Genomic DNA, 27,027 nt, shown 5'->3' on the forward strand with positions numbered 1-27,027 from the left:
ACTGATTTCTCCTCCCTTTCCTGCCCTGCCTTTCCCTTCCCTTCTAATTATGCTTGTGACACAATAGTTAAACATTGAGTTGGCACAACACCTGCCCTCAGGGACATGCAGAGCAGTGAAAGTTCAAAAAGATTGCAGTGCTGATTACATAGAACTCCCTATGGTAGAGACGCACCCAAATGGTGACTCAGCCACAAAATGATATGAAATAGCCATTCTGTGGGCAGAGAGTTGGGAAGGAGAGGTGTAAAAGATAAAATATTCAATCTATCAAGAGTCCAGAGTGTTCAGTATGTGGTATAAATTTTCTCCTCACAAAGAGGTATAGGATTACGAGAGACTGATGGATTGAAGTAATATCTTTTTCTAGACTAACATCAATTAAAGATATTGTCTCTCACTTCTGGTTTCTCTCATTTCCTGGGATCAGCAGTGCAAATAACTGTAGGGATCCTGAACAACTGGATACCTTAAAGGACAAGATATTCTTGCCATATTTTAGGCTTAGAGTGACCTCTAAAGACATAGGCCAAAACTATCAAAATTGGCTACCTAAAGTTAGGCTTCCAAATCCAATTTTAAGCAACTTAATTAATGACCTGCTAGTTAGTAGTGCTGTGACTCAAACCCATCTCCCCTGCTCAAAAAGCATGACATCTACTGAAGTTTCAACAAAATACAGGACTATGTAGCACTTTAAAGACTAACAAGATGGTTTATTTTAATTAAAATTGTATCCTTTGGTATATATGGTTGTGACTATTTTCTTCCACTATTTGATCTGAGGAAGTGGGTCTGGCCCACGAAAGCTCATCACCTAATAAACCATCTTGTTAGTCTTTAAAGTGCTACATAGTCCTGTATTTTGTTTCAGCTACACCAGACTAACACGGCTACATTTCTATCACTGAAGTTTCAAGTTGCTTATCATTTCTGAAATTAAGGCTCTATCTAGGGGTACCTAAATATAGACTTAGACTAACTTTAGGCACTAATTTTTAAAAATCTTGGCCATGATGCATCCACTTTTTTAAGCTTTATTCAAATAAGTATCAGTCAATAAATTTGAATCAGGGAAGGCAGTTTTTTTTTTTTAAAGTAGTGTATTTTCTTGTATGCCTTTTTCTAGATCACAGAGGAAATTAAAATCAGTCTTTGTACACTGATAACATAGAACACAATAAAGGAGCAACAATGCTTTTGCCTTCATGTTGCTGTCCCAGAGTGAGAGTCACACGCTGAGAAATCTCACCAACTGCTATACATTTCTACAGATCAAACTATTACACAATGAGAAAAAGGAAATTCAGTGGAAGTTGAGCACCTAAATCCTTTGGTCTCAGCCCATTGTGAAGTTTGATTTTGGATCAAGAGATTCCAAATGCAACAAATACTGGACTAACGTGTACATTTAAAAGCATGAACGGGGCAGAAAACAGATATCTGCAAATGGAAAATGGCAAAGGTGATATTGAGGCAAGAGAGAGCTGTGTTTTCAGGTTTCTAAATGTCTTATACAAGGCTGTTGTAATTGCCCATCTAAATTTCAAGATGGCATAAAAATCCTTCCAAAGTTGGCCCACCAACATTAGGCTTTAGTGCTGATTAAAGTTTACAGATAAATTTTAAGGACACCAAATAAAGAAAAGAAGTGGGTGTAAGTGCACAGACTATATATTATCTCATTATTGTTAGTTAATACAAAGTCCAGACATGCACCCTTTAGATAAAAACCAGTTGGAGTCTGTTATTCAACTGTATGGTGTTAAGGCTTGTGATCTGAATTCCAGCATTGTTTAACTTTTTACCACATACAGTTTGTAACCTGCTGGGTAACAATTTTATGCTAGGGAAGACAGGTAGAAACCTGCATAGGTGTGTCTTACTCAGATAGTGATCTCAGAATTACTTAACTGATCATTGTGGAAGGCCTAAACAGAGTGAACTGGTTACTTTCTCTTTTGCACACAGATCACCCATGCTTGTATTGAGGGGAGTCAGTAGGACTCTGTGTGCCACATTTTCTATGAAAAAGTACCCCCAACCCTGAAGAACTTTATTGTTAGCAGCTGCTGGATGGTAGACAACGGATGGCTGTCATTACATTTCTATCTGAAATACAATTAGCTGATGAAATGCATGTACAGGCAGTCCCGGGTTACGTACAAGATAGGGACTGTAGGTTTGTTCTTAAGTTGAATTTGTATGTAAGTCGGAACTGGTACATATTGTAGGGGAAACTCTAGCCAAACATTTCTCCAGAGCTCAGTTTTATTCTCCCACACCTCACTTCCCTCAGTCCTTTATTCTCAAGCTGAGGTGTCTGCTGAGAAAAGCCGCTCCGTGTCTCCCTGGTCTGCTTGGGGGGGGACACTAGCTTCACGTCTCCCTGGTCTGCTGGGGGGAAGCAGCTAGTGCGGGGTTGCCTCACCCCGTTTGTAAGTAGGGATCCGATGTAAGTCAGATCCATGTAACCCGGGGACTGCCTGTACTAGTTTATAAAATGTAATTAACACAATAGTATTGGGGTTACATACAATATGTAAACAATCAGGACTAACAATCGACTGTCCACAAAAACTATACCACAGAATGAACTGAATATTAACCTCACTGAAGAAAAAGTATGTGATACGGGCCCTACACCATAACCTGAAGGTCAACTGGGGAATGAATTCTGGAGCAGAGGGCCTTGCAGTGGGGAAATTCTACCAACAGGCTCCAACCATATATGTCTAAGGAGCACAAGTGTTACACTAAACTCTGCCCTCCTGCTAGCTACTCTACACCAGTAATCTCAGAGGGGTAGCCATGTTAATCTGGAACTTAAAAAACAAAAAGAGCAAACAAAAAACAACCACACCCGTACAAAATGAGTGGTCCTGTAGCACAGGAAAATAATTTTGCAGAACATTATTTCTTTTATGGGAAGAAGATACTGAAACAGGAACTAAGAAGGAAGTTTTCCTGAAGCCCATTTATAAAAGAGCATTTTATTTTCCATAAATTAGAATAAGGTTTTAATAACAGGACTGTGGTGCCTTACATTTCTATTAGCAACTTTCACTCTAAAGGATCCCAAAGCACTTTATACATTATGGTATTTACATAAAGTATGACTGAAATGCAATCTCCTCTGAAGTGCAAGGTGCACTGGAAGCTCCTCAGGGTAAGCAGTGGGCAGACATTACTCACCATTTTGTATTGGATATGGTAGGAATCTTGGCTGCTGCTGTAACCTGACCCTGAAAACACCTCTGCATTTCAGTTTAGCCCACTTGATTTCACAAGTCACCAATAGCTACAGAGAACTCACTTACTTCACTGCACAAGTAATGGCCCAGAGGAAGACCAAATTTTTGCCAAAGCCACCAGATTCATCTTATCACTTCTAGAGAAGACCAAGGGATCTTTAGTATCCAACAAGGCCAAAGGACACCACTTCCCTTTTTAGGGTTGGTCTAAAGGGCCATCACTGTAGTTACTGCAGGTTATGTTTGCCTATGTTAGAAAGTGTGTAATTCGGTAATCGTGTAGCTGACAAAAATGGTCAGTTACACAATTAACCAATAAGCTGTTGTGTATTTAAGGGTGTGTCTAGACTACAGGATTTTGTTGACAAAAGTGGACTTTTGTCAACAAAACTATACCTGCATCTACACTACCGCCGAGTTCTGTTGACAGTAAGTCAACAGGACACGGCAGTTTTGTCAATGGCGATAAACCTCATTCTACGAGGAATAACGCCTTTTTTCGACAGAGTTACAGGCAGTCCCCGGGTTACGTACAAGATAGGGACGGTAGGTTTGTTCTTAAGTTGAATCTGTATGTAAGTCGGAACTGGCGTCCAGATTAAGACACTGCTGAAACTGACCGCCAGTTCTGACTTACATACAGAATCAACTTAAGAACCCCAAGTCAGCTGCTGCTGAAACTGATCAGCAGCTGATTCCAGGAAGCCCGGGGCAGAGCAACTCTGCCTGGGGCTTCCTGTAGTCAGCGCTGGTCAGTTTCAGCAGAAGCTGACTTGGGGACACCTGGGGCAGAGCAGCTGGGGTGCTACTGGACCAAACCAGCAGCACCCCATCTGCTCTGCCCCAGACGTCCTGATTCAGCCGCTGCTGAAACTGACCAGCAGCGGCTGAATCAGGACCTGGGGCAGAGCAGCTGGGGTGCTGCCGGGTTGGTCCAGTAGTGCCCACGGGCGCTGCAGGACCAATCGGCAGCGCCCCAGCTGCTCTGCCCCAGAGTCCAAAACAAAAGCCTGGTCTGCTGGGGAGGGGAGCACACTAGCTGCGCCCCCCCCCCCAGCAGACCAGGGACACGGGGAGCAGAGCCGCAGCGGCAGCGGGGTGCCGCGCCTCTGAGGCTTTGCTCTGGCAAAGCCTCAGAGGCGAGGGACCCCGCCACGGCTGCGGCTTCAGTCTGGGTGCCTGTGGTCTGCTGGGGACGGTCCCCGGCAGACCACAGGCACCCGGACTGAAGCCGCAGCCGCGGGGGGGTCCCGCGCCTCTGAGGCTTTGCCAGAGCAAAGCCTCAGAGGCGCGGGATCCCCCCGCGGCTGCGGCTTCAGTCCGGGTGCCTGTGGTCTGCTGGGGACCGTCCCCAGCAGACCACAGGCACCGGGTCTCAAGGGGCAGCAGCAGCGGTTCCCGCGCTTCTGAGGCTTTGCTCTGGCAAAGCCTCAGAAGCGCGGGAACCCGCCCGGTGCCCCTGGTCTGCTGGAGACGGTCTCCAGCAGACCAGGGGCACCGGAGCAGCTTACGAACGGGGCTCTCGCCCCGACTTCCGGGGCGAGAAAGCTCCGTTCGTAAGTGCGGATCCGACGTAAGTCGGATCCGCGTAAGTCGGGGACTGCCTGTATGTTGAAAAAAGGCGCTATTGCATCCACACTGCTTTTTCAAAAGAGAGCGTCTAGACTGTTAAAAAAAAAAAAAAAAAAAAAAAAAAAAGCAGCTTGCTTTGTCGACAGAACTGGCTGTAGTCTAGCTCTTTTTTGACAAAGCCTCTGTCGAAAAAAGCCTGTAGTCTAGACGTACCCCAAGGGAGCTTGGGAGCTGAAACACAGTCAGGCTGGCTCAGTACCAGCTTACACGGCTTGTTGGTTAATCGTTTAACTGGCTACGCTATTACATCCCTATTATTAATTCCATTACAACTTGAAAATAAATAATCATAACCATAATTCAAAAGAATGAAAGAGATGAAAAATGTCTCGCTAATAGGACAAAAGTTGTCTGCTGTCTATAAGATTTTACCATTTCAAAGCACTTTAAAAACCAAAGTGCAGGTTGATAAGTATTCTCAAGAACCGTGTAGCTCTCCAGATTCCAGGTCAGGGCTACGATCAGCATTCAATTACTGTGTAAAAATCTATGAGAAATGAAATGTCCATGTCACATCAATGGGCAGTTTGTTTCAAAGACTCTCTCTCCAGTTTTGCTGCTAACCATAGTTTGTGTGTGTCAATGAATTCACAGCAAGTCAGATAAGTTTGCAAAGAAAATGATGTGCACACTTGATTTTAAACTTGCGGTGTCAGTTTGGGATCCAAAAAAGTTAAGCTGGACTCTTTCTAGTTTGTGCCCTCAGCTATACATGTTCAACACATTCTCTAAATTATTGCCCAGGTGTAACCCGAAAGAGAATTTGGCCTTGCAGGTAGAATTTAACAATTGTTACTAATGTACAGCATGAAAGCTCCAGTTCACTGTTACCTCTGTAGGAATAGCTGTAATATAAACTTTAGCTACTGAAGTGAGCAGATGCTCTGAATACACACAGAACAGGGACTTGTTAATCAAGTTTAATGTTGGCCACAGATATAATGAAAACCAGTGCAACCAAAGCTAGTAGCATATTGCAAAAGCCCCATGCCACCAGTTACAACTAGCTGGCAAACCTCTAAAATAATCAGTAATATTTTGCTCTAGCTAGTGCCTTCACTGTAGATGAAAAACATCCAGTGGGTTTTTCTTTTATTCAAAATTCTTGGCTAGAATTTGTTCAAGCAACAACTTCATCAGTTGGGGTAGTGTGTGTGTGTGTGTGTGTGTGTGTGTGTGTGTTTTGGGGGGGGGGGAGACCAGAGGGGGTAAGTGGTTGAAATGCAGTCATCTTAGGTTGCTCTGCTACTGGCCTCAAGCTCAGGAAGGTGCCAGTCATTCAAACTCAGCTATGTATAGAGGTGCAGCACATAATCTCAAAGAATTACATACATCAGTACATTAAGCTTCTCAACAAGCTCAGGTAGATTTAGCCTGGACTATGAGAGATGGAAACAAAGCTTATATCATTAACCTTTTGAGTTAATATAGATTGTAGCCCTTTGGCAGACAGAAATAGCTCTAACTCTTCCTTAAATCTCATTAAACTAGAATTACTTAGCAAACTTGCATGCTTGATAGTGCCTCACTTCAGTACATAAATTTGGTGCACAGATCAGGACAGAAGAGAAAATACTGTAAACAAAACATAGAATTCTGTCTCAACATACAAATAGATTCCCAGTCCAAGAAGTCACGTCACTAATTTTCTTTTAAACTGCCCACTATGTTTTTCTTTTATACCACCCTTTGTGGGATAGGGTTGAAACAGAATTCTAATGACCAGATAAAGAGAGAATTTGGATTATCAGGGAGAAGCAGCTGCTTCATATACCCAGGACTTTATATTTCCATGTAGGTGTCAATAACTTTCTATAAGACAATCAAAGTGACTTGAGGTGCAGGTGGAAACCCAATAGAATCATAGAGCTGGAAGAGACCTCAGAAGGTCATCAAGTCCAGCCCCCTGCTCTAGGCAGGGCCAATCCTAACTAAATCAACCTGGCCAGGGCTTTGTCAAGCCGAGACTAACACCTCTAGGGATGGAGACTCCACTACTTCCCTAGGTAACTCATTCCAGTGCTTCACCACTCTCCTAGTGAAATAGTTTTTCCTAATATCCAACCTGGACCTCTCCCACCACAACTTGAGACCATGGCTCCTTGTTCTGCCATCTGTCACTACTGAGAACAGCCTCTCTCCATCCTCTTTGGAACCTCCCTTCAGGAAGTTGAAGGCTGCTATCAAATCCCCCCTCACTCTTCGTTTCTGCAGACTAAAAAGATCCCAACTCCCTCAGCCTCTCCTCATAGGTCATATGCTCCAGCCCTCTAATCATTTTGGTTGCCCTCCACTGGACCTCTCCAATGTGTCCACATCCTTTTTGTAGTGGGGGTCCCAGAACTGGACACAATACTCCAGATGTGGCCTCACCAGAGCCGAATAAAGGGGAATAATGACATCTCTGGATCTGCTGGCAGTGCTCCTCTTAATGCAACCTAATATGCCATTAGCCTTCTTGGCTCCAAGGGCACAGAGTTGACTCATATCCAGCTTCTCATCCACTGTAACCCCCAGGTCCTTTTCTGCATTACTACTACTTAACTGGTTGGTCCCCAGCTTGTAACTATGCTTGGGATTCTTCTGTCCCAAGTGCAGGACTCTGCACGTGGCCTTGTTAAACCTCATCAGATTTCTTGTGGCCCAATCCTCCAATTTGTCTAAGTCACTCTGGACCCTATCCCTGCCCGTCAACGTATCTACCTCTCCCCCTAGCTTGGTGTCATCCGCAAACTTGCTGAGGGGTGCAATCCATCCCCTCATCCAGGTCATTACTAAAGATATTGAACAAAACTGGTCCTAGAACTGAACCATGAGGCACTCCGCAAGAAACCGACCGCCATCCTGACATCGAGCCGTTGATCACTACCCGCTGGGCCTGGCCTTCTAGCCATCTTTCTATCCATCTTACCGTCCATTTATCCAATCCACATTCCCTTACTTGCTGGCAAGAATATTGTGGGAGACTGTATCAAAAGCCTTGCTAAAGTCAAGGTATATCACATCCACTGACTTTCCCACGTCCACAGAGCCAGTTACCTCATCATAGAAGCTAATCAGATTGGTCAGGCACTACTTGCCCTTTGTGAATCCATGCTGACTATTCCTAATCACTTTCCTCTCATCCAAGTGCCTCAAAATGGATTCCTTAAGGATCCCCTCCATGATTTTTCCAGGAACCGAGGTAAGACTGACCGGCCTATAGTTCCCTGGATCGTCCTTTTTCCTTTTTTTGAAGATGGGCACTACATTTGCCTTTTTCCAATTATCCGGGATTTCTCCCGATCTCCACGACTTTTCAAAGATAATAGCCAAAGACTCCTCAATTACATTTGCCAACTCCCTCAGTACCCTTGGATGCATTAAGTCTGGACCCATGGATTTGTGTACGTTTAGCTTTTCTAAATAGTTCCTAACCTGTTCTTTACCTACCATGGGTTGTCCATCTTCATCCCATCTTGCGTCACTTAGTGCACAAGTCCAGGAGCCAACCTTGTCCGTGAATACAGAGGCAAAGAAAGCATTGAGTACTTCAGCTTTCCTCACATCATCTGTCACTAGGTTACTTCCTTCATCCATTAGGGGCTGCACACCCTCTCTGATCACCTTCTTCCTGTTAACATGCCTGTAGAAACCTTTCTTGTTATCCTTCACATCCTTAGCCAGTCGCAATTCCATCTGTACTTTTGCCTTCCTGATAATCCCCCGGCACTCTCGAGCTATACATTGAAACCCCTCCCTGGTCATTTGTCCAAGTTTCTAATTTTTGTAAGCTTCCTTTTTGTGCTTAAGTTCACCAAGGATTTCCTCTGTAAGCCAATCTGGTCTCCTACCATGTTTGCCTCTCTTGCTACATGTGTCGGGATGGTTTCTTTCTGTGCCTTCAATAAGGCTTCTTTAAAATACTGCCAGCTGTCCTGGACTCCTTTCCCCTTCATGTTAGCATCCCAGGGGATTCTGCCCATCAGATTCTGAGGGAGTAAAAATCAGCTTTTTTGAAGTCCAAGGTGTGTATTTTACTACTCTCTTTTATTCCTTTGGTCAGGATCCTGAAATCTACCATCTCATGATCACTGCTTCCCAGGTTATCACCCACCTCCACTTCCCCTATTAGTTCCTCCCTGTTTATGAGCAGAAGGTCAAGCTGCGCACGCCCCCTGGTCAGATCCTTCAGCACTTGTGTCAAGAAGTTCTCCCCAACATTCTCCAAAAACTTCCTGGATTGCCTGTGTACTGCCGTATTGGTTTCCCAACAGATGTCAGGGTGATTAAAGTCCCCCACGAGAACCAGAGCCTGCAATCTGGAAGCTTCGCTCAGTTGTCCGAAGAAAGCCTCATCTACCTCATCCACCTGATTCGGTGGCCTGTAGCAGACACCAACCACAACATCACTGCTGTAGCAAGTGTGGTTCAATGATGTGGCTTCCATGATGGATGGGGAATAGCATGCTTCTCAAGACTATGAGAAAACTGCAAAACATGGAAGAATGTAGCCAATGATTCCTGTATATTGTGTTCACATTGCTCTATCATGCTTTGCTTTAAGAAAGAATATGTGTATATACCACCTACAGGGCTCAATCAAGGATCAGGGCCCCATTCTGCTAGGCACTATTCATGCACATAATGAGCAAGGACAGTCTTTTTCAAATATCTTAGAGAGAAAACAACCGACAAGGCGTTCATAAGGTATAATAGTGGTCATAGCACACCAGCTGCCTAAACATTGTGAAGTGTTTTGTAGGCATCACAGCCAAAGCAGGTTCAGTGGAGAGAGATTTAAAAGGAAGCTAAAGTAGCAGCCTTACAGATTGCTTGGTGGGAGCACCTTGTTTCATCATCCACTTCCAAGAATCTAACAGAGCTCACATTTCAGTGAATACTGCAAAGTCTCCATCCTTCTCAAAGTTTTTATGTTACAGTGTCCACAAAGACACAACCACATAAATCTTGGTTTCAAAGTATGAGCTATGTCATTCTAGTATGTGCCCCTCTGGGGCAAAGTGCAACTATACATCTTTCCTTCATTAATTAAATGGGTAACACACTGTTCAAAGTTTTCATGCTCTAGAACAGCCTGTTCTGGCATTGAGATGAGTTTGCATTTATAAAATATATTTTCATTCATTTTAAATAAAAGTACAATCTGCTTCTATTCCAAAAAGAAAACTTCAGTTTTACTTCCCTCATCCATGAGTCATAGCAATATAGAATATGCAACAACAAAAAAAGAAGCCGCAAGTTATATATCCCAGAAATTTATTGAGTATTTACTTGAATACATTCTGTGTAAAAGTGTTAGGTTTGCTTGGTTTTGGTGCTCTCAGGAAACCTGACATTCACTAAGCTGCAAATTGTTACCAATCTGGAGTTGTTAGATATGCAAATGTTAAGCAAAGATCAATGGTCCCTCCTTGGCCCAGTGGATTTGAGTCTTCAATGAAAGTAGGTAACTTTCTTTTGAAGAACTCAATTTGCGCAAGCTTCTATGAGAGCAAATGAAGTTTGAGAGGTTTCCATATGTTGGTCTTTTTAAAACATTCAAATACTTTAAGAAAGTATCTGCTTTTGGTGTTTTTGATACTGGAAACTTTTCAGACCAGGGAGTCAGTATCTGGGTGTCCAATTTATCATACTCCTTTACTTGTACTCATCCCAGGAAATTTAGTCTTCAGTTTTTGCTTCCATTTCCTCAGCATCATCATCTCCATCCACTTCAGCATTTTCCCTCTCCAGCCTTTCCAGTTGCCTTGCAAGCTCAGTTTCATCTGTGTCAGTAACCACCTTAGGCTGAAAGACAGGGCACACATACCATTAACATTTGGTGTTCTTTAACCTCTTTTAGACTTAGTATAAAACATCAAAGATACAAAAAATTATTCCACTGATTCTCATCCTAAATAGAGGAAGAGATCAAGTAGATTCAAATCTACATTATGAAAAATAAAAATATTATTACTGCATATGATTTCAATATCCCTTGCAGTACTAGAAACAAACACTAAAGCTAATGCAAAGAAAACCTGACAGCATCTGACTGAAAATGCAAACAAAACAAAACAATTCTACCAGCATTTTATTAGTTTTTTTTTTTTAAATCTGAGTTTTTATAACAAATTTTATCAGTATCTCAGGGAAGTATTTTTGGTAAATAAAATCGGTTACTAACAGTTTATATTTAAGCAGGAATATTAGTTCAACAAAAAGCAGGTGCCCCCTTTTTTTATAATGATACATTTCCAGTGAGATTTCTTCCTCTTCTAAAATAGTTAGCAAAAAGGGAGCATTTTAATATAGAAAATGTTCTCACCTCCATCTGCACATTGAAGACTCCTCTCTTCTCCTCAATCTTTTCTTTAATGACAGCCATGGCTTGATTCAGAACAGAGAGGCCTTCTGTTCTCTCCAACGTTGTGGTGGTCATCACATAACGAGGAGGAGCTATCAGATTAATCTATAAAAATTGAAGAAAAAAGGCAAATTTTATTATAAAAAACCAGACCATACAGAAACCTACAACAAAAAATAAAGCTGAAGTGATCAAGATTGCCTTCCATTAGGGAATTTGTCAAAGTGGGTATTATCTCTGGTTCCATTTGCCCATTTCTAAAATAGAGATAAAGTAGCACATCATATGCTTTTGCAAACAACTGATGTTTGAAATGAAGCAATGAGTGCATTTATTCTGAGTAAATTGGGTTTGTGGAGTTATTTGCTCTTAAGAGAAATGCTAGTTGTTCCCAGAAAATAAAAGGTGATTTCAGGGCTTTGGAAAATAATTATTCGTGATTGCATCTAGTATACTAAAAATCTGGGTAGAAGACTGCTAGGAAGACTGTGACCCATTTAAAATTCAACATGAGCAACCAAATCCATTTTGGCTAAAAGTATTCTGTGGTTCCCCATCTGGTCCCTGTGGATAAAAGGCAGTACTGCTATCTACTGCAGGAATATATCCAGGAACAACAGGTCTAAAGAAACAGAGTTTATCTAGAACAGTGGTTTTCAACTTGTGGTCCAATCAGCACACAATCTCATGTGATATCTTCAGAGACATACAGACAGTACTAGATGCAGCCCCCCAATGGTAAATAGGCTGAAAAACCATGGATTTAGAGTATGGCCTGTCTTTTTTAATCCTGTCAGCTAATTTAACACAATTAACTCTGAGGTCACTTCAGAGACAAAGGAATGGGAAGAGGGTGAAAAAAATGCATTTGACAAATAGGCACCTTGATAAGTCACTAAACTGCTTCCTGGCACCAATTCCTGACATAAGTTTATAAATGTGGCTTACTTTGATTGGCATGTTCTCTGTGGAACAGTTCAAACCAGCTCTCAAAGCTTCTTTCACTGCATCAATGCCCTCATAACCATAACAGGCAACTTCAATGTCTAACACAAAGACAAACCCAATTAATACAAAGAAAGAAAAACAGAAATTCAAAAGTTCCAAATTATAGAACATTATACAATTCTTTCCAGGAGAAAGATTTAAAAAAAAAAAAAAAAAATTTCACTACTCCTCAGGACAGCTTCAATATCCTTTGAAAATAAGATTCCCATGATTGATTGTTTCCCTCTCTATAAAATGATGAAAATACTTATGAAGTATATAAGAGTTTTTGAAGCTTAAGTGCTTTGAAATTGTATGATATTGAATAATAAAAAAAATCTAATGAATCAAGTAAATTCAATAACAATGTAACTGCATTTCATGTAGAAAGAGACTTAAATTCAACATTAAAATATAAAAAAGTGATAACAGAAGATTGCAAAATGAAAGCACTATCAAGAACGCTCCAACTAAAGGAGATGCCACCTCAGAAAAAAAAATTCTGTCAACATTAACATCTGAGGCCCCGCCCCAGAGGCACTGGGAGTTTTCATACTACCATATTAGTTTATGGTTGAACTAATTACCATGTTTTGTTTTCGTATTGTCTGAGGAGGATTCTGAACAAGTTTGTATTTGTTAATTATTACCTGATTAGTCACCAAAGGTTCCTGTATGTTTATATCCATGTATATGTTGCACAGATCAGTCATTTGTAGATTAGTCTCTCACCCAGGTGATTCACAATACCTCATGATTTTTAGCAGTTGCAATTAAACTTGGAGGACAAAGTAAACATTTTAGTCAGCCTCAGACTGACCCCTAAAAGCCCACAGGAAAATTCCAGTTTTGTACAAGACAAAGAGTTCAATCCCAACTCAGACTATCAGAATAACAGACAGACAATCAAAACTCAGTGAGAGAACATTTATTCTAATTCATTTTATGAGAATCTAGTCAGAGACCTTTTGTTCTGGTGATCTGATGTAGTATATAAACAGAATGTATTTATCTATGTAAAGTCACAGTTTTGATTCATGTGGTACAATGAAGCACCAGCTTTAGATATTAACAATTTCACACATCACACCCTAATTTGTGCTGTCGTCTTCATCTCCCTCAACCCAGATATACAAAATAAAAAAAACCACAATGCTGATTGCCCGCTAATGCTTTAGGAGGGGCATTTTCTATCCCTTTGCAACAGTCTCACATGTGTAACTATCCACTAAATTATATTGATAAGAGTACATGGCCTGTTCCATTATATGGCTGACCATTCAGATTAAGGCTTTTAGCAATCTATACTGGGTTCAATCAGCCCGTCAAGAAAGATATAATGAGTAGCAATGAGAGAAGCCATCAAGAGAAGTTGTAAAATCATCCTTATTAGAAAGGTTCAAAGGTGAGAGACTAATCAGTAGCAGCTGATGAATATTTTAATAAGTGCCTGTGCAATGGAATGGTCTGGATTACCTACCAAGAAGCTCCTTTCAGTCCAGCAATCCATGATTAGCAATACAGACATCAGAAAGAAGCCTACAGAATACTTAATGAGAGCAATGTTTCTTACACTGGGCTAGTAGGCTGTGGCTAACACAGGCTGAAATGACCTCTCTCCTACCCCAAAAAACACAAAACAAAAACAAAAACAAAAAGCCCACAACAGTATCATGGGATTTGGAGACAGGTCGAAGACAACAATTTGAAAGGCATTTTATTCAAGGACTGCTGTTTCAAAATTAGGCTATTTCATTCAAATTAGGGATGCAAGCGAGTAGTCAAGTACTCAACTACCCGATAAGGCTAAGCTTATTGGGTAGTTGAGCCAAGTCCTTGACTGTTCGCTCCCTACTGCCTCTCTGAGAGGCAGCAAGCCAGGGGGAGAGAGTGCTAAGGTTTACAAGCCAATCCCGCCCAGCACTGTGTTGCTGCCTTTCCCAGCAGGGGGCTGTGCCCCACCCCCGGGGAAAGAGGCCGCTTCCACAAAGTAGACCCTGTTCATTGCCGCCCAGGCTGGCTGCAGACAGAGGCTGATCCGGCAGCAGCCCTGTCCACAGCCAGCTTTGGCAGCTGTGAACAGGGGATGCTGCCAGAGCAGCCTCTGTTCCTGGCAGCCGGGACTGGCTGTGAACAGGGGATGGACCTGGCCTGAGTCAGGACCGAGAGCAGTCCTGGCTAGTGCCGGTCTGGGACTGCTGTGCCTCTGCATTTTCAATGCAGTAAGAGCTGGGTGGCTCTCCTTAAATTTAAAATGCAGAGCCGCAGCGGGCTGAGCTGATTGGCTCCAGGAGCTACCCCTGCTGCAGCTCCTCAGAGCCCCCCCTTATCAACTAATCATGTAGTCGATACAAATTGGCCAAATATTTGTATCACTCTTTAACATCCTTAATTCAAATGCCGTCATAGAGAAACAGTGATTGTTTTAATTGGGTTTATAATTGTACACTATGCTTGGTAACTTGATTTCAGTGATTATGTACAGTGAAACCTTTGTTATCTGGCACTCTGTTAATCAGAAAACTTTGTTAACCGGCATTGCCGCCACCCACAATACTGTCACATCTTCAGGCACACAAGCTTGGCTTGGTTTACCGTGATTGGCTTAATTTTTTATTTAAGAAGTACTAATCATCTTTAACTCAAAATAGAAATGTGAGTCCAAATGCCTCACACTACAAAACTACCAATATTAAAAACTTGAGTTTTACTATTATTGTCCATTGGTTTTTCCTAGGCTGATGGGACCAGAAGATAACCGGAATTTTTAGATAACTGGAACGCCCTAATCCCTGAGTGTGCTGGATACCACAGGTTTTACTGTATTATGCATGGGGGCTATGGTCTGCAATATTATGTCCATTCAGTACTCACCAGCTCGGATTTTGACTGCTTGTGGTGTAAGACGTCTATTTATGTTGTCAATCAGCACACGTCTCTCATCTTCTGTCAAATCTAGTCCATCCAGAATTGCAGGGTCTCTGAGTCAAACAAGTAAAGTTAAACAATGTTACAGTGATCTATAAACTGTGTACAAACGAGGACAAGCTGACACACAAGCTGCAATATTAACATGCGATACTACTCCTATAGTTTTAAGCATAATGACACAGCAATTTGCTGTGCATAGAGAAAGTGGCAGCTATGCTAAGAAACTAAACAATGGAAAGAAATAAAGGCATCTCCATAAAAAAAAGCCTTTCCTGTGGATATATGCCTTAATATAGGAAGGGTACAGTTGCCAAGGCCTTTCATTCAAGGGAGGAAATAATACTGCATAATAAATGGATTCTAATTTGAAGGAAGGGATAACTGCTGTCTGGCTTATAATTTATATTATATTTGTAGTGAATAATGCAACCCAGATCTACGGAGCTCATCCTCCATCCCATATGCAAATCAGGCTATGTTATAGGAAAGAAATTCTCTCTCAGATTTAAAATAATGACCTATTCAAATACCTTAATATTTTGGCTGGGGCAAATACTACTCTATACATGTAAAAGAAAATAAAACTAAGTAACTCGCACCCACTCAATATGGCACTTTGACTCCCTCTTCTGGTAGCTGCACTACGGACTTATTGTTAATAAACAATAAGTGTAGCTCAAGCAGCTGAGTGGACGCTTTAAGATCCAGAGACCCTGGGTACAATCACCGCTCACACTATAACAAACAGATTGTGTATCATACAGTTTATATCCTGAAAAATATAAATTTATAAAAGGGGACTATGTTGCCCTTATTAAGCCTGAAGATCCACTCTCCTAACTTACGACCTGATCTTGAGGGTATTCCATTTAAGACTTTCACAAACTTCAAAAGGCCCTTAATGAACAGACATGGGGAACAGGGAAGACAGATTTTTAAGCTATTTAGGAAGGCACTTAGCAGGATTTTCAGATGTACGAATCTGCATCTTGAGGTGACTAAATATGTTCAAAAATCTGCCCCTGGATATACTATATAAATGGTATATTTGTTTTAAGACTTAATTTGCCCCTGTGCACGAAGAAATATAGCACCACAGCCAATCACTTCTCAGTAAGAGAAAAGAATAATATAATCAATTATATGTTCAGCCCTTGAAAAATGTAAATCAAAATTTAAGTTTATTCATATCAACAGCACAAAAGTTAAGATTTAAAATTAGTTGATAAGAATGCTTACTGCAGCTAGTGTGCACTGCAATGCCAATAACTCATTTTTTCATTTGCTTTTAATGTAGTATGTCTGCAATATATATTTAATTATGCATTATGGTTGTACAGTTAAATTCTCAAAAAAAAAATCTAAGTGTCAAATTTGCCAAGAAAACCTTAAATCTGGCCTGTCCACTCATGTATTAAGTTAATTACAGTAGACTTCCAATAATCCGGCACCCTTGTGACCCAGGGGGTGCTGGATTATTGGATATGCTGGAGTCTCAGGAGGTACTCCGGTGGGGTGCTGTGACAGGTTAGGCGGGCGGGGGTGTCAGCGGGGGATGGCACAGTGAGGGGTGAACCCTCCGCCGTGTTGCGGGGAGGCGGTGGAAGCCCCGCACAGCCAGCTTGCAAGCGGGGAAACCCAGCCACCGGCTTGTAAGCAGTGGCGGCGGCGGCGGCGGCGGCAAGAGGCAGGCAGCTGTTTAAGGCAGGCGGGCGGGGAACACTGCCTGCCTCTTGCTCCCTCTCCGCTGCTTACAAGCCGGCAGCTGATTTTCCCCCGCTTGCAAGCTGGCTGCACAGGGCTTCCACCACCTCCCCGCAACATGGCGGAGGGTTCGCCCCTCCCCCCGCCCGCCTTAAACAGCTGTCTTCCTCTTGACCCCTCTCCGCCGCTGCCTCTGGGCAACTCCAATTGTCCACTTCCGGGTTCCAGTTGGTGCCAGACTATCAGGAGCGCCAGACCTCTGGACGCCGGACAATTGCAGTTTTACTGTACATGATTACATACAGAGTTCTTAAATACAATTTTTTTTAATAATTTTAAAAAAAGTTGCGGGGTGGACGCCCCTAATTCAACTTTGAAAATTATATTTGACTAATTAATTTTCCAGGTTTAATTCTCAAAATAGCCCTAGTTATATATGGACTCCCGGTCAATGTTTCACAGTATAAGACAGTGAGCTTTGAGACCCCCTTTGAAGCAATGTACCCAGATGTGTCCTTAATTATTGAGCTTCCTTTCATTACACTAAAACTCTTTCTTAATAGGCGATACATGTTAAATACCACCCAAGAGCCTTGTTAATCTAGTTAACAATACTTGAAGTTATCTCAACACATGATAAACATAAATTACTAAAGGTGGATTAATAACCTGCCCAGGTGGGCATGAGAAAACATGTACAGGTTAAAATAAGCAGTCACTGCTACCCAGAGCCAGACTGAAGTTAGACTTTTCTAGATTCTGTATTTTAGATGGGAAGAAAGAAGAAGGGGGAAGTATTTTCTGAGAAATCCAACTTTGGTTTGCCAGCTGAGCCTTCTGTGATGGTACCAGTAAGAGGAACTGAATGACTTAACAAAACACTGTTTAAAGTGTAGTAAACTCTCAAGTGCAGTTGAATAGTCTATAAGCCAATGGTCGGTATCTCAGTACAAATACTTCCACTGATGCACACCTTTTGCTTCCAATCCCTGAGAGCAGTGTTTGTTAATCAACAGTTTTTGGTATAAAAAAAGGTTGAGAAACTCTGTCTTAGAGGAATTGCATTATTGCAAGCTTATACTTGGGAACACTTAATTTGGAGAAAATTAAATGAGATCTAATTGGTACATTAGAGAAAAATCTGCCATATGCAGTTCCTGGAAGTCATTTAAAAATGACGAAAGAAGAAAACAAACCAATGAGGAGCTGGATTCAAGTGAGCTGACAAGACAAATGCTAAAGCCTCTATTTTTTTTAAAAGTACTGCAAGACATCTCAATGATACCATGTCTCCTCTAGACTGATAACACTTGTAATCCTATTCTTCTGTGTTCAAACACCTTATTCAGAAAGCCCTCAAAAATTCTCCACACCATACCAAAGTACTGCTTTTAAAAGCTGTGCCTGTGCAAAGTGACACAGTCAAGGGAGAATACAGCAGGATCTTTGAAATCTAGGTCCCATGGTTAAAGAGCCACAATGAGAGCATCAAGTCAGTGCTGCTGAAACAGATGTTACCTAAAACAAACTTTGCAAACAATAATTAGGAACCGTAAGACTTATTTGACCAGCAAGTAAATAGATGCCCTTACGAGACTGCGTGCTTGAATGCATCATAAGCGCCATATCCTGGTCTTTTGTACTTGTCATCAAATACCCAGGCAGTTCTCTGGAATAAACTCTCCAGCTGCTCATCCTTAGTGTATTCCAACACTTCAGCAACATGGCGAAGGATGCTGTAAACCTAGGGCAAATAAACAAATGGGAGTGGGGTGGAAGAGGACGTCAGTGAAGATTTTTATTTGAATTGTAATCTCTGCGACACAGAGATTGTCCCTCCTTCTTATGTGTTTGTGCACTGCACAATGGAGCCTGCTTTTTGTTGGAGCTTTCAGATGCTATGGTAATACAAACAAAAAGAGCAAACAATTTTCAAATAAAAGGCAGCAGTTTAAAAGGTTATACATTTAAAGATTTAGGGTGCTGACAATGATTCCCTATCGGGCACTGTATAAGGCTATTATGTACCAAACCAGGGACAGGGAAACGTATGGCTCAGGCACCCAGCTTGCCTTGATCCAGACTGCAAGGCTTGGGGCTCCCTTCCCCACAGCAGAGCAAGCTGGTGCTGGCACTCCCGCCTCGCTGTCTCTGAGTCTTGGCGGTCCCCTGCGCAGCTGGAGCATGAGCACTGGTTCCCTGCTGGGGTAGGGAAGGCAATGAGAAACAAGCACTATGCAGCTCTGTGTGCTGCCAATTCCTCTCCTGCCCAGCTGGGGGAATGGCAACACAGGAAAGTGCTCACCTGCAGGTTTCCCACCCCTGTGATAAACCCCATGTCATCATCTAGTATCTTCAAACGCTTTACGTATTGTACCCATTTATGAAGTGTTATACTAGAAACATGATTCAGTCAGTGACAGGGGTGAAAATAGAGCCTAGGAGTCCCAGCTCCCAGTCTAACCATTCCCCATTGCCCCACACATCAAAATGTGATATAGGAACCAGAACTGCATTTCATTTTCTCAAAAGTTCAGCTCTCTGTGGTTTTCTTGGCATGGAGCTAATTGGCAATGTATGTAGCTGGAAGGCAGCAAAGTAACAAAGTGCAAACAGCAGCTTACAGTTTTTGATTTGGTGAATTTGTCTTCACATTTGATTGCCTCTTCTGGGGAAACTCTTCTTTTTGACAAGTCAATATAACCTAATAGGAGGCAAAACATTTGGATAAACTCAAATTCAGTGTAAAGTATAAACATTTGGAAAAATCTAGCAATATACTTTGCTTCTGGAGCAAGAATCTCCCCTTGCCTTCTCTCCTTGCCTTGCAAATCACACTTTGAGAACAGTTATAAGCCAAGCAGAACTTCCAGAATAATTTAATCAGCGATGAACAACATGATGAAGTCTGAACCTCTTTTAGGATATTAAAATATGTTCTTTGGAATGTAAATCAACTTAAAACAGCTACCGTTCGTATCTCCAACATTCTTTAAATACTGCTTCCATTTAAGAGCATTTGCCCCAAATTTCAATGCAAGTTTCTCCTGATGCTCTACTTCAGTGATTAACTAGCCACTACTTTTCAAGAGCTGTGCACATTTTTAAGTGATAATGACACTGGCACACAAATAAAAAAGGTATTTTTGGTGGTGCTACACTAAAAACCATTTGAAGTTGGCATTTTTGGTAGCCTAAATGTGTAAGACTCTTGTTGCAAAGCAGGCTTCTTCTGACCATGGCCTTCACGTATAGCCCATCCAGCCACACAAAGCAGCTCACAGAAAATGTAGGCCTCTGACACACTTTGAGAAAGCATAACTTGTAAGCGCACAATGCAGTTGTCTGTGAACGGAATTCGACCTTACAGGCATCCTGAGTCTCACAGGCACCAGAAAACAGGGAGGTGAGCATGACTAGATAGCGCCTAGCTGCAGTTACAGATAAGCCTCATTTGACCATAGCTTGACCGGTCTTAAAGGCAAGAGAAAACATAAGGTAATAAAACACAACTGTCTCACACTAACCATGCCCCGTCTAGTCCTGTCCACGAGGGGATCACACATACATCACAAAAACTCTTATAGGGCAGTATTGTCATACTACCTCATCACTAGCCTATCAGGCCCTGCCAAATGCAGACCGTAGCATGGCATTAGACATTGAATTTTTGTATAAAAAGACCCTCAACCCCTTTGTTTGATGGAGGTTCCGTGTATTGAGGGCACGTATCTTATTTTTTGCCCAGCTAAAGGACTGATCACCCTGAGGCTGCCTCCCCACCCTTCGAGTCAAAGATAGGGGTGCATGAGTCCTGAGCATGCTCCGAGTTCTAGTGTGTCTTTGTGTTGTTATCGTTGCTGGATTTGTAAGTATTACTTAAATGTATTAGTTATTGGTTTAATTAATAGTTAAATTGTGTTAATTTCACTGTGTAATTCTGTAACGTGTATCTAAGTTCTGTTAACCACACTGTGTAAGTTGTATAATCTTGTGTTGTGTAGTAGTGTTGTTTTTAGGCTAAGTATAAGTGTTAGAAATAGAAGCCCAGGAGTTGTTAAGTTGTAAAAGTAGATTTATGACTAACTCCACCAGCTGCCCTAAAATAACCATAGAGGGGCTGGCTTTGGACAGAGTTTTTATTATCATTATATTGGCTTTGTTTTTGTATTTTTCGTTAAGCAAATTAGAGACAGTGATTTGGTATAGTTGAATTGTAATCAAAGAAGTTTGTAATTAGTTAAGTACAGCTAAGTTTAGGGTTTTCTACCCTGTAAAAGCATCGAGCAATTGCTAGTTTAAAAAAACATTTGCTAATTGTTAGTTTTGATTAAAAAAATCATTCCACTTAATAAAAATAATTTGTTTCACCATCATCCAGTAGTTTTCACTACTTGAGACTTTAACCCTTGAGGCTTCCATCACATCACAGAACCAAAGTGTAACAACTCTATACTGTAGTATCATAGCTAAGATTTGGGCTGAGTTTCTGTTGTAGTTCTTCGATGAAATGAAAGTACAGCATGCTCAAATACTGCAGGTAGGCATGCTTTCTACTGGGTAATCCTATGTGAATAAGGACCTGCACTGATGGGTTCCAAATGGAAACCTAACTAATGCAGCTCAGGAATTCCTTTCAGAGTTCAAGAGGGACATGGGTGACCTCAAGAGTATTTGTTAAGAGGATGAAATCTGTAAAAATAAAAAATATTCTTCAGTACAGCTTCTCTCATCTGGAACAGACTTTCCGCAAATTAGGGATGAAAAATATAGTTTAATTGGGTAACTGGTTAAACATATTGTAAAGCTAATTTAATTCAGTATGTAAAGCTAATTACTCAATAGTCAGGAAATACCAAAGTTAAGGTTCTCTCTACCCACATGTGTATGCATAATATAATGCTATCTAGATACATCATCATATACTGTAGTATACAGATGACCCTTGCCTTATTTATTGCACAAGATGGACTGTGTGGTGTGAATGAGAGAATTATTTATTATTTCTGTTTATTCTCACTGCACCAGAAGCATCAATGATCAATTGTTTTCCTCACTCAAGTTCATCATCAACAAGCAGAAAGCACTATTGAGCATTCAAACGAAAATGCCTCTTCACTATGGTTTGTTGACCAAGCATGGACTTTAGAAGTCTAAGGCCTGATCCTGCAAATCCTCCTTGATATGATTTCTCCTCTTTCCTATGAACAGTTCTCAGGGTGGATAAAAATCAATTGAAAAAAATCTAAAATAATCCAAATTAATTTAAATCAGATTTTTAAATTTAAAAAATATCATCAATATTAAATTTCTCATTTAAAAATAACAGTTACAATTACATCTTACCACATATGTGCTACACCTACACTGAGTCTCATTACATTTAATTGCTCTACTCTGTCCAGCCTAACAAACAGCTCTTGCTTCTTGAAAGTTCCGGGCTTTCAATTTCTGTTTCTCAGTAGACTAACATACAAAGACAGACACAGGCTGGATAAGAAAGGACTGTGACCATGTGGTAGTGTACCCGTGCCAAGCACAGCAGTGTTAGTTAAGACATTGTCTGAAGACAGAGGCACAATATGTAAGAAAAGACGGAGGCAGAATAGAAAGGAACAGTAGAGTGTACTGGAAAGAAAAAAGGAATACATTATTCACCACACATACATATTCCCCTACACTTTTGCTACAGAAAAACTGTCCTGGCTTCTGGGTATACAACAGACCCTATTTGGGAATATTTTGAAGAAATTAGTTCCGTAGGTAAAAAAGGAAAAAGTGTGAAGTGTAAGCAGTGCAAGAAGAAAATCCAGGGCTTAGATGCAAGAATGAAACATACGGAAGACTGCCTATGGGGAGATAATGATGTGTATGAACAATGTAGATCAACTTTGCAATGCATCATTCTTCAAGACTCTCTCTATGCCTTTTGGTATAAATGTTATTTAACAAGTAAATTTCCCAGCTGTTGGATATTGCTAGAAAAAATCCTTATGGCTTGCTTGATTAGTTAATTAAGTGTAGGTTCTATCACCCAAGTATACAGTACAGAAAGCTGCAATAAGAGAAATCTAGAGTTGCAGTTGCCACGGAGTGTCATTTTCTTATTTTATTTTACATAAAACATGCCTCTTATTTTGGAGCACCTTGGTCACAGACCATAAAGGTAATGCCACAAGTCTATTCCTTATTTTACTTCAGCAAAACTCAGCTTTCCCAAAGGAACTCCATCTTCTACTTGTTTTTAATGGGGCTTACTTCAAAATTAAGTGCATGCTAAGCACAATTAACCTTAGCTTTTTTAGTAACTTGGAATTAGATCTGCATCAAAATGCCAGTGACAGCAGGGAAGATTAGAGCTAGCTGTAGAAGTTTTAAGGACACTGTACATTTAATGTTCTGAGGATTTGTCTGTAAGAGTTAATAAAATTTGAAATTAAAAAAAAGAGAGTTTAAGGACAGCTGTCAGCCAGCAACTCAGGAGACTGCTGAAATTACAAATGTGAAATATTTATGTAACATTTAAGATTTAGTTTAATAAAATGTAAGTGCTACTGTGTTTGTGTGTATGATTTAATTCTTACATTCCTAATGTACTGCTCCTACATCTGCATCTTAGTACATAAAAATTGTTAATGGTGTCATTTCCTTAATGAATAAAAATCAAGTATCTTAAAAAAAACAAAAACAAAACAAAACAAAAACACCACAGAAAATATACTCTTAGATGTTGCAAAATGTTCCACTGGGCTGTAAATTAACAGGTTTTAGCGATCAGATTTGCACTATTGTCCGAAGAAATGTGAAGTATTACCAATGGGAAACTGGATTTAAATTAATGATTTTTTTTTTTTTATGATTTACAGCCAATCTCCCTGAGAGTCCCCAACAGGATTACTTGCCCAAGGATAACTCACAAGGACAGCAGCTTGCATGATCAGATGCTATTTTGAGCCAGTGTATATTTGAAAAGGCCAATTATAAACTTAAAAAGTAGCCAGGGTCCCAGGTTTAACAGCATAGCTTTTTACAATTATAAACTTATGCTACTCCACCCTCACTTTCCCAACATACCTTTCTCTTTGTCGACTCTTATGACCACAACACACTCATTTCTGCCTATGCGGATGAGTTTGTTTATGGAGCGAATACGTCTCCTGGATAGTTCACTAAGAAGAATCATGCCTTCAATGTTGTTGTATTCCAGTAGGCTGACATAAGCTCCCATTTCAGCAATGGATCGAACATTGACCATCACTACATCTTCCACCTCTGGAAATTTATGCTGGTAGAATCTACAGCTTAGTCCAGGCATACTGTGATTTGAGCAAAAGTAGTAAAGATTATCATCTCATTGCACTGGCCAACACTAACTTATTATTGTGGCAAAAACTGCCCTACAAAAGGGATTTGGGGAGATAGCATTAAAAACTGATATATAATGGTTTTGTTTTTCCTATCACTGTCTAAAATAAAACCTTGTTAAGGTTCTTCAAGACACAACCTATCCAATCACCCAACCACCCTTGAAAATAAGGAAATACCATGTTGAAGGGTAAAGTCTGCCCTGAGAGTATCATGCACACATTGCATTATCTACTATCTCTAAAACATCAAACCTCACCACAGATGAAAAGATACAAACTACTTTCCCTGCACTTACAAAGTGATCCAAAATCATAACAAAGACTTCAATAAAACCAGCAAATATGCAGGGAAAACATCTGTGGAACTGTGCAAATCCATGGACACTCGCTTTATATCCATGAGTATCTGCATCCGCCAATGTGGAAGCAGATATTTGCCAGCTCATTTTTGTGGCTTTGAATGCAGATACAAATTTTGTATCTAGAGCCCTGCAAATTTGCAGGCATCTCCAGATGTCAGTGCGAATATCTGCACCGAATTTTTGCAGATACAGATACAAATTTTGTATCCACACAGGGCTCTAATCATCTGGAGTCCAGCTTACTGGACAACACAAAATGGTGTAAGGAAAGTAGGAGGTTGGAACTAAGGTTTTACATTACAGGTCAAGGAGAGTGACTCTGGACAATGTAGTGAATGTCTGTATCCCAAGAGAACGTCCCAGGTGCAGTTCAGACTCCTTGGAAAGACTTTCTAGAAACAGGTACTTTGGGGTGGGGAAGCGCAACAATGACCCAAAGGAGATGCACTACAAATGGAGAATATAACACTAACTGGCTCAGATCTGATGAGGCCCTAGACAAAGAACAGCTAGCTCAAATAAAGTGTAAGTAAGCCAAGGTGATGCCAGTCAGAATGTGAAAATATCAAAGAACCAACTGTTTTTTTTTTCTAGGGATGTCAACATGTAGTCAAATATAGCTTAGGCTTATTGGTTAATCTTGATGACTAGATGCATCCCCCATCCTGCATCTGTATCAGAGGCAGGAAAAGGGGAGGGGAGAGAGTGGGAGTTGGTGCCCGTGAGGAGCTGGTTTAAAAGCTGGCTCCCCACGAGCTCTGGATCTGCCCTGCTACAAGCAGCTGCCTCTACTAGAGGCTGGGGCCAATACATGTGGGGAGCTGGCTTTCAAGCTAGCTCCCCACACGTATTGGCTCTGTGAAACTGCCTGGCCCTTGCTTGTTGCCTCCTACAGAGGCAGGAGAAAAGGGGGCCAGGGAGGAGTTGGTGCTGTGGGGAGGAGGGGAGAGAAGCCAGCTTTTAAAAGCCAGTTCCCCGGTGCTGCTTGAGCCACCCCCATAGGGATGTAGAGGGAGGGAGTAGCGGAGGAGAAGCAGGGGCAGCTGCAATGAAGCAGCCTCTGAATGTGCTGGGCCGGAACTCCCTGCGGACAGAGGGTGCGCTGAATCCCACAGGACAGCCTCAGATCGTGGCAGCAGTGTTGGGCGACAGGCAACTGGTCCATGAGAAGAGATGGTTTTTAAACTGGCTCTCCTTGCGACCAGATCTGTCTGCCACCCTGCATTACTGCCACTGATACAGAGGCAGCAGTGCAGGGTGGCAGGGGACTTCTCAGGAGTCTTGCTGGGAACACACTGGCTGCTGGCCCTGCCCATGGGGACTATCCAATAGTCATGTGACCGCATGAAATCTTAGTGTTTTCATGACTATTCAATGACATGATATCTAACATCCCTATTTCTCCTTCCCCCGAAGACAACTATCATTAGCAGCATGGAGCAAAGCACCAAGATTGCAGCACAATGCTCACTAAACCTATATGATCAGATGGCCAGGGTGGCAAAGAAAATGCCATCTATTGCCTCTAGCTTGCTATGAAACTTTGTCACTGCTCAACTAAACTACCATAACTCAGTGTCTGGGCCTGAATATTTACTGCAGAGGCTTCAGACCATGCAGAATGCAGGAGGAAGTAACCATGCTTGCGTTCATATCGCTCCACTAGCTCCCCCTCTGTTTCAATGATCAGTTCAAAACTTTGGTCCTGATCTTGAAAGCTACCCATCGTATATACGAGTGACCATGCTTCCACTCGCACCCGCATAAACGAAGCTCAAGTCTTCGGGCCTCGCACCGCAGCCGTGCCAAGACACCCGCCCCGCGCTGCCAGCTACTGTATCGGGTGCTGCCAGGCGCCCCGCAGTGACCAGCCGCCGGCCCCTACGCCGGCCCACCCAGGAGGCGGCGGCGGCCCGGGAGCCGCTTCCCCACCCCTGAGCCGCGCGGGGCCCTGCCCCCGCCAGCTTGTCCCGAACACCCCACGGGCCGAGAACAGGCTCCGCTCGGGGGATGGGTCCGCAGCTCCCGTCAGGCGTTGGGGCCCGGCGATGGCGTTACCTGCTCGGTATCCGGGTCCCGCGCTCTGCTCCGGGCTCTCGGTCTAGCGTCTCCCTGTTGCCTCAGCGTGCGCCCGGTCCCCACCTCACTGCGCAGCCGCGAAACCCGCCTTCCCATCTCCTGTTCGCGCGAGATCTCGCCGTATCATAGAGTCTCCGGAGCCGCTGGGCGGGACGGAGAGAACCTGGAGGCCCAATCATAGATTGCGAGATCTTCGGGGAGAGCAGAGGGGCTCGGGGAGAGCGGGGTTCTGAAAGGGGCACACGCTCGAACTCGCAGAACCATAGAGTTGAGGACCGCCTGAGGGTACAAAACGAACAAGTCACGTGCTTTCCTTCCCGTCACGCAGGGGCACGTGACTACCGCTGCCCCAACGGGCGTTG

At 42.1% G+C, this 27,027-nt stretch overlaps 1 protein-coding gene across 1 annotated transcript; it reads right to left on the reverse strand.

The window, feature by feature from the left end:
• Nucleotides 1–10,128: 10,128 nt before the first annotated feature.
• On the reverse strand, nucleotides 10,129–26,804 carry EIF2S1 (eukaryotic translation initiation factor 2 subunit alpha). The gene is made up of 8 exons (XM_006113405.4): nucleotides 26,645–26,804; nucleotides 23,932–24,173; nucleotides 19,482–19,561; nucleotides 18,450–18,601; nucleotides 15,097–15,203; nucleotides 12,184–12,281; nucleotides 11,197–11,340; nucleotides 10,129–10,676 (listed from the first exon to the last, which is right to left on the reverse strand). Exons 2-8 carry the CDS (start codon nucleotides 24,170–24,172, stop codon nucleotides 10,551–10,553), a joined length of 948 nt encoding a protein of 315 aa, XP_006113467.1. The 5' UTR covers nucleotide 24,173; nucleotides 26,645–26,804; the 3' UTR covers nucleotides 10,129–10,550.
• Nucleotides 26,805–27,027: the final 223 nt, after the last annotated feature.

The sequence above is a fragment of the Pelodiscus sinensis genome, chromosome 4, assembly GCF_049634645.1.
Source record: "Pelodiscus sinensis isolate JC-2024 chromosome 4, ASM4963464v1, whole genome shotgun sequence".
In the NCBI taxonomy this organism is placed as follows: domain Eukaryota; kingdom Metazoa; phylum Chordata; order Testudines; family Trionychidae; genus Pelodiscus; species Pelodiscus sinensis.

Coding starts and splice junctions, on each gene's coding strand:
- EIF2S1 (XM_006113405.4), bottom strand. CDS start 24,172: ATGCCTGGACTAAGCTGTAGATTCTACCAGCATAAATTTCCAGAGGTG. Junction 15,204..18,449: donor GCATTCAAGCACGCAGTCTC/GTAAGGGCATCT, acceptor TGTTTGACTCAG/AGACCCTGCAATTCTGGATG. Junction 12,282..15,096: donor AGCAGTCAAAATCCGAGCTG/GTGAGTACTGAA, acceptor TCTTTGTGTTAG/ACATTGAAGTTGCCTGTTAT.